Source organism: Electrophorus electricus, chromosome 18 (genome assembly GCF_013358815.1).
Source record: "Electrophorus electricus isolate fEleEle1 chromosome 18, fEleEle1.pri, whole genome shotgun sequence".
Taxonomy (NCBI): domain Eukaryota; kingdom Metazoa; phylum Chordata; class Actinopteri; order Gymnotiformes; family Gymnotidae; genus Electrophorus; species Electrophorus electricus.
This window is the reverse complement of record NC_049552.1, coordinates 4,454,190-4,461,689: the sequence shown is the minus strand read 5'-3', so window position 1 is coordinate 4,461,689 and position 7,500 is coordinate 4,454,190. Positions and strand designations below refer to the sequence as shown.

The 7,500-nt window shown below is 48.9% G+C and overlaps 1 protein-coding gene across 1 annotated transcript; it reads left to right on the top strand.

Annotated features, from left to right (window-relative positions):
- The first annotated feature begins 3,315 nt into the window (after positions 1-3,315).
- On the top strand, positions 3,316-5,964 carry fzd10 (frizzled class receptor 10). The gene has a single exon (XM_027022061.2). It carries the CDS (start codon positions 4,000-4,002, stop codon positions 5,764-5,766), a length of 1,767 nt encoding a protein of 588 aa, XP_026877862.2. The 5' UTR covers positions 3,316-3,999; the 3' UTR covers positions 5,767-5,964.
- Positions 5,965-7,500: the final 1,536 nt, after the last annotated feature.

The window sequence follows — 7,500 nt, the reverse complement described above, 5'->3', positions numbered from 1 at the left end:
GTTTATTAGTTACAGAATTATCCCCCACTTTATGACTTTCACCATGATGGAGCCCAGCTAGCTGCTGCCGCTGTCGTCAACAGAGATGAGATAAAGTTTGGGGGGTGGGGGGCACAGAAAGAAAAACATAAAAGAGGAAGCAGGAGCAGCTCAGGCTACTGAAAATAACAACTGAACAATCATGACTCACTACTACTGCTCTGGCTCACAGAGACATGTTCACGACCAGCAAAGAGCCTACAGAGAGCGCGCGAGAGAGAGAGAGAGAGACAAAGCGTACTCACTGGTGTGGGTCTTTACTGAACGTTCCAGCTCATGGCCTATATACAGGCTTCATACTGGCGTATACTGAATTACCAGCAATACAATAGGTAGGATCGCGGGGCTTCAGCAAATAGACATCTCCTAAACGCCTAAGGCCATTTACAGTCACTGTTAAGCTAATTAGGGTAATTACGACATGTTCTTCAGAGAGGATCGTGATTAAGGCGTGGAACGTATACAGAAAAGCTCGCGGAATGAACCCTCTTATCGGTCCAGGCTGGTTCACCGATTCAACAACAGACATGTTAGTTTGAAACACAGTTAAGTAGGAGCAGAGGAATTTTGGTAATGGGGGAAATGGTGGCAATGCCAACTGTGCACAGAAATACACAAAACACATGTCCACATGCCAGGGTCACTGTTCAGGGAACACATAGCTGAAATACTTTTAAGCACATTGTACATAGCGTTACGAAGGAGTGTCCTTCACCTCCCTTGGCTCCGAGCAGGAGACACACCAACTGGGGGCCACCAGTAAGGAGCTGTCTATCTGCTTTCCTCTGCAGAAGCCACAGGGCTCTCCCAGGTGACGGATTCACGTGTCTCCCTGGTGACAGGCCTTGCATGTCTCCCAGGTGACATCTTTACTTGTTTCCCAGGTAACGGCCTTACATGGCTCCCACTGACAGCTGCCTACATGCAGACCGCCATGCACAGAGGCTGTTTGTAGCCCACATTTACACACCAAACTTTGTTAAACACTGGAGCTCTTCAAAGAAAACAGAAAACATGCACAGGCCAAGGAACCCAAAGTATATCGAGTATATATAATAACATATTTAATAAGTCAATAAGTTCAAGTTTCGGCGGTCAAATATTAATAATGTTCTAGAGGTAATATTCTGAGGGACAGTGAGCGGTGCCTAATTGGTGAGGTGATGTGTGAAGAACGTGTGTGCAAAAGTTGTAGCTGAGAAATGCTGTGTGCAGGATCCCAGAGACAAAAGTGCCTATATGAGGGTTCTGCCTGACGAGGCGTGACAAAAACACAACGGGGAATTCAGTGCCGTACGTTTCATATGCAAAATGTTACTTTTTTTAAATCAATGCTATGCAGCATTTTAATATTAAGAACCGAATTTGATCTACACACATTCTGACACACATGACACACAAGGAAGCGAAACATGCTGCTCTTTGTCCTGATTGGCTAAATACATTTTGATTGAATTTTTATTGGTTGCACAGTTCACCATGCAATACTTTAGCAATACTATTAGCAATACAATAGCCTTGAGCTACTCCTGATTCCATCATATTGAGGGACAGCAATCACACACACACACACACACACACGTGCACGCGCACACACACACACACACACACACACACACACACGCGCGCGCGCGCACACACACACACACACACGCGCACCCACACACACACACACACACACACACACACACACACACACCTATACACACACACACACACACACACACACACACACACACACGCACACACACCTATACACACACACACACACGCGCACACACACACACACACGCGCACACACACACAAACACCTGACGCACACGCACCCACACAGAGAACGTTTCATCCCTGCTCATACTGGACCATGTGATGTCCAGAAGTGAGCCTTACACACCTGGCCTCCCTGTCAGTTTCCTCTGGATGAGGATTGTGGGAGTTGGCACTGATGTCGGGGGTTCATGCCCGCCGGAACACTGCCCTGACACGCCAAGCACGAACAGCAGCGGGAGGCGCCGTATCAGCTCCGGCGGGAACTGAAACAGCTTTGTCCAAGAGCTCATCCCCGGGGCGTTCTCCTCTTCGGCTCATTTGAGGATTTATGATGGGGGAGCAGAGGAGAAAGTTGACATAGGTTAAGAATGTCTCTTATGCAACTGCAAGCACCCCCCCACCCCCACCCCAAGAGGCCGCACATTGTCCTAAAAGGACAAAATTTTACTAATTCATTCGTTCCAGTATACAAGGCCCTTGATTTCATACAAAAAGAGCGTCAGATGTTAACAGAATAAAATGTAACCAGAATGCTAATAGACTGTGGAGTCGTCACTCATCTTCAGTTTCAACATAAAGCAGTGAGGTATGGTGTGTGTCTCGGTGAAAAGTTCATTTGTACTACAATTAGACAGTTCTTATTAAAAATTAAATATGCCTACTTAGCAAATACTTTTATTAGTCATTTTACACATCAGACCTTACCCTAATATATGACACTGGGATATTTCAAATACCGTTTATCATTAAAACAGAGAAGCATAAAAACAAAGTTGTTCATTATATGCAAATTTAAGAACAATATGACATACCCTTTCATTGTGAAAATCCAACCATAGTTTTAATCTAATGTTAGAAATACATTTGTATTAAGTATGACAACTCTCTCTCTCTCTCTCTCTCTCTCTCTCTCTCTCTCTCTCTCTCTCTCTCTCTCTCTCTCTGTGACATTCGTATGAATTGCTAAGAAGCAGCGGGGTTCTGTAGGGTGCTAGTAAAAGCAGACCCTCCGAGCCAGCTTGGTTCCGTCAACAATAAAATGTAAGGGGAATTTGAGGGAATAAATACTCCCCTTTCTTCTCACTCTCACACACAATAGGCCAACCGTGAAAATCGTCAGTTGTGGCAAAGAAAAGAACACATCTCGACTGGGACGCCACAGAATCCTTTGGGGTGTCTGGGGCGACGTTTGGCCACTACTTGCGCCAAAAGTTCGCATATTTTGACACTTCGTTTTCGCGACCAAATACTTGTTGTCGGTGGAAACCACAAACGGTCAAGGAGCACTTTGCTATGATCTCTGGTAAAATAAATAAATAAATAGAATAAAAATGTTTAAAAATGTTTTTTAAGATGTTGTTTAGATTTTAAAAGGTCCTGCGGGCTGTTTTGCGGGGCTTTGGGGATAATCACCGTGTCAGTTGCAGCTTTCTTATGCAAAGCAGCTGTCTTTGAAGGCGGATCTTTTGGCAGGTTAGCACGGGACGGTAGCGCACTGAAGCGCACACCGCGCACAGCTACGTGCAAGTCACACGGAGCACCAAAGTCTTCGGAGATCCGCTCCACTTAACGCCTGCGGACTAATTCACGATCTAATGTTATCTGGGTTTTTACATTTAAAAAAAGAAATCTTGTTTTTGCAATACTTGGGCGCATGGTTGCATTAAGGATTACTCTTCGTGTCTGTATTTTTGCTGTTCGCGTTTGTGTCTTTGCGGTCATAGCAGGAGCGCCAGCCGAATGATCACAAACTGAAAAGTCTGGGCACTTTTAGAGGATTACCGGACCGTCTTACTGCCCGGCAGAAGCAGGAATCCTCGGATCGGATTTGTTGGCAAACCGGTAAAAGACACTAGCTGCGTTATCAGTAACACATCAGTAATAAGAAATCAGTTTAGATAAATGCGATGGACGAAGGATTCTCCGTTGGCGTTCCCCATGGGAAGCGTTGGTTTTTTATAGCGGACGCTCTGACATTTTCTTCGTGAAGGATGTCTACTTCTTGATCGAAGTATTTACTCGTCGTCTGCGTCTGAACTAATACGTAGCTGTCGTTAAGTGCGTTAACTGTCCCACGGACTTATTTTCGTCTTGTGACTCAGATTCGCACATCAGCAAACTTAACGAACCTGTCCTGCAGCCAACCTGTCTTAACCCACAAAAATACATGAGTTAATCCACGGGGAGAAAATGACTCCCTTCGCTTCTCCGTGGAGTATTCTCAGCCTTCTGCTCCTGCTGTGCGTGTCTGGGCCGTGCTTCGCCATCGGCTCCATGGACGGCGAGCGGTCGGGCGATGGCAGGTGCCAGGAGATCGCCATCCCCCTCTGCAAGGACATCGGCTACAACCTGACTGTCATGCCCAACTTAATGGGCCACGAGGACCAGGGTGAGGCAGCCATCAAGCTGCACGAATTCGCTCCGCTGATCGAGTTCGGTTGCCATAGCCACCTACGCTTTTTCCTGTGCTCCCTCTATGCACCCATGTGCACGGAACAGGTGTCCACGCCCATCCCCGCATGCCGTGTGATGTGCGAGCAGGCCCGACAGAGGTGCTCGCCCATCATGGAGCAGTTCAACTTCTACTGGCCAGACTCGCTGGACTGCTCCAGGCTGCCCAACAAGAACGACCCTAACTTCCTGTGCATGGAAGCTCCTAGCAATGGGAGCGACGACCCCGCTAAGGGCACCCACACCCAGCCGCCGGACTCGCGGCCAGCTCGCTCCGGGAACAGCCGGGAGCTTCCCGTTAAGGAGAAGGTGGGCAAGGATACCTGCGGCAACACCGGGAAGTTCCACTATGTGCAGAAGAGCGAGTCGTGCGCTCCCAAGTGCTCCCCCAAAGTGGACGTGTACTGGAGCCAGGCGGACAAGCGCTTCTCGCTGGTCTGGATGACCGTGTGGTCCATCCTGTGCTTCGTCTCCAGCGCCTTCACCGTGCTCACCTTCCTCATTGACCCGCAGCGCTTCAGGTACCCCGAGCGGCCCATCATCTTCCTCTCCATGTCCTACTGTGTCTACTCCGTGGGCTACCTCATCCGGCTCTTCGTCGGGGCAGAGAACGTGGCGTGCGACCGCGACGGCGGCGTCCAGTACATCATCCAGGAGGGGCTGGAGAGCACGGGCTGCACCATCGTCTTCCTCATCCTCTACTACTTCGGCATGGCCAGCTCACTGTGGTGGGTCATCCTCACGCTCACCTGGTTCCTGGCCGCCGGTAAGAAGTGGGGTCACGAGGCCATCGAGGCCAACAGCAGCTACTTCCATCTAGCCGCCTGGGCCATCCCAGCCATTAAGACCATCCTCATCCTCGTCATGAGGAAGGTGGCAGGCGACGAGCTGACGGGCGTGTGCTACGTGGGTAGCATGGATGTGAAGGCCCTGACGGGCTTCGTCCTGATCCCGCTGTCCTGCTACCTGGTGGTGGGCACGTCCTTCCTGCTCTCAGGGTTCGTGGCGCTCTTCCACATCCGCCAGGTGATGAAGACCGAGGGCGAGAACACAGACAAGCTGGAGAAGCTGATGGTGCGAATCGGCGTCTTCTCTGTGCTCTACACTGTCCCTGCCACCTGTGTCATAGCGTGCTACTTCTACGAGCGCCTCAACATGGACTACTGGGAAGTTCTGGCAGGAGAGCAGCGCTGCGCAGAGGCAGTAGGGGGCGGCGGTGGCGGCAGTGAGGAGTGCACTATGAAGAGCTCCATCCCAGCTGTGGAGATCTTCATGGTGAAGAACTTCATGCTGCTGGTGGTGGGCATCACCGGTGGCATGTGGATCTGGACCTCCAAGACCCTGCAGTCCTGGCAGAACGTCTTCAGCCGGAAGCTGAGGAAGAGGACGAGGAGGAAGGCAGCATGCGTGTTCACGGGCGCCGGACCCTACCTGAAGCCTCACCCGGCGCTCAAGGGGCACAAGACAAAGTATGAGCCTGCAGGACCTCTGGCCACGTGTGTGTGAGCACGTGTGTGAGCACGTGTGCACACACAGCGAACAGGCACATTTACACGGGACCTCACAGACTCCAAACATATACGCACACAAAGCAAAGGAACACGGTTTTGTGGAATCTCACAGACCCAGACAGCAGTTCCGTTTATTTTCCAAGACCAAGTTCACATTTATTTTATGCAAACCTCAAAAAACAAAAAAAAAAAAGCAGGAGTGTGCTGAACACTGACATTTCTGTTTTCAGTTTAAGTGTGAACGAGTGCAGTGCTTAGTCTGGCTCTCCTACTGGCACTACTTATGTACTTACCGAACTTTTGTGGCAATTGAAAAAGGTTTGTTTTTTGTTTGTTTGTTTTTTTGCTGTTGTTGTTGTCGCTGTTGTATTGTTTTGTTTTTGTTTTTGTTCTTAAACAAAGAGGAAAGAGGGTGCAATCCCTCTTTATCGACGTGTCACTGGGAATGCCTGTATCATGTGCAATAGATGTTTCCCTCTGACAGAGAGAAAAAAGACTCTTATTACTGTAGGGGCCAATGAAAGGCACTACAGAGGTTTCGCGAACAATGGCCGTGAATAGGGGGGTGCTGGTGCCCGTCTGCGTGTCCCCGCGGCCCTTCAGTGGAAATGAAGGCCATGTTTCCTGCACCCCTGCCCTCTGATGTCCTCTGACATTGGGGAGCAGCTGTCGGCCGAAGCTTCGTCCCAGAACGAACCGGCCTTTGTGAAGCCCTTCCGTGCCGCGGAGCAAATTTACAAGCACTAAATATTGCCGACAAGGACAGAGGCCTTTCGATTGGGGGGGATGGGGTGTTTTTTACGGTGGGATTTTAATCCCGCCTCCACGGTTTGTTTTGTTATACTGAGCTCTTTTTCTTTGGTTGCACAAAGATACTTTTGTGTATATTTCTAAAAAAAAAAAAATCATATTTTGTAAGAGTAAATAAAAACCTTCTAGTTTGGAAACTTTCTTTGTGTTTGGTGTTGAACAGTTGTTTCCTTCGCAAGTGAAAGGAGAAGGCAAGATTTTCATCGGTTTTAATCGGACACGTCTTCCTTCTCAAGCTAGCCTTGTTTAGCTCGGAATGGAGAGAGATGACTAACATGAGAAAGAATTTGATGGCATCAGAAAGATTATAAAAAGCTACGTTTTAAGAACCTTTTTTCGCTTTTGCTTAAAAATCGACCACTTTAGAAATGCCTTTCATATTCCACTCTTATTAAGACGAATCTATTCACTTCCACGTCCCACTTCTAAACACTTAGCGAGCCAAGGCTTTAAAGTGTTTTGGGCCTGCAGGTATTTTTTTTCTCTCCGTTTTCCTGTGGTTTAATTGTAACATCAAATCAGGCCACTTCAGGTTCGAACACTTTGATGTAAACGAGGATGGCGTTTCGCCCGTCGCGATACAGCGAGCGCGAAAGTGTGTCAGCGTTGCAGCGGGAAGGCGGAAAGACACCTCTCTCTCCTTATGACGCCGCAGTCGGGACGAACAGCCATTCAGGCTTTTGTGTCGGCAACCTCTGAAGCGCCCCGTACAGTGAGAATCCTCCACGAGAAACGCGGGGGGACTTCAAACGCATCAGCTGGCGTCCGTGACTCTGATAGCCAGCACTTTCGGCGTGGCCGCACTCCGGCCGGGCTTTTAAAGTTAAAGCTGCCAGGTTTTGAGAAATGTTTACAGAGCACCACATTCACCGTTCAAGAGTTCCGCAAGGATTATACAAGTTTATGTAAGCAAATAAAA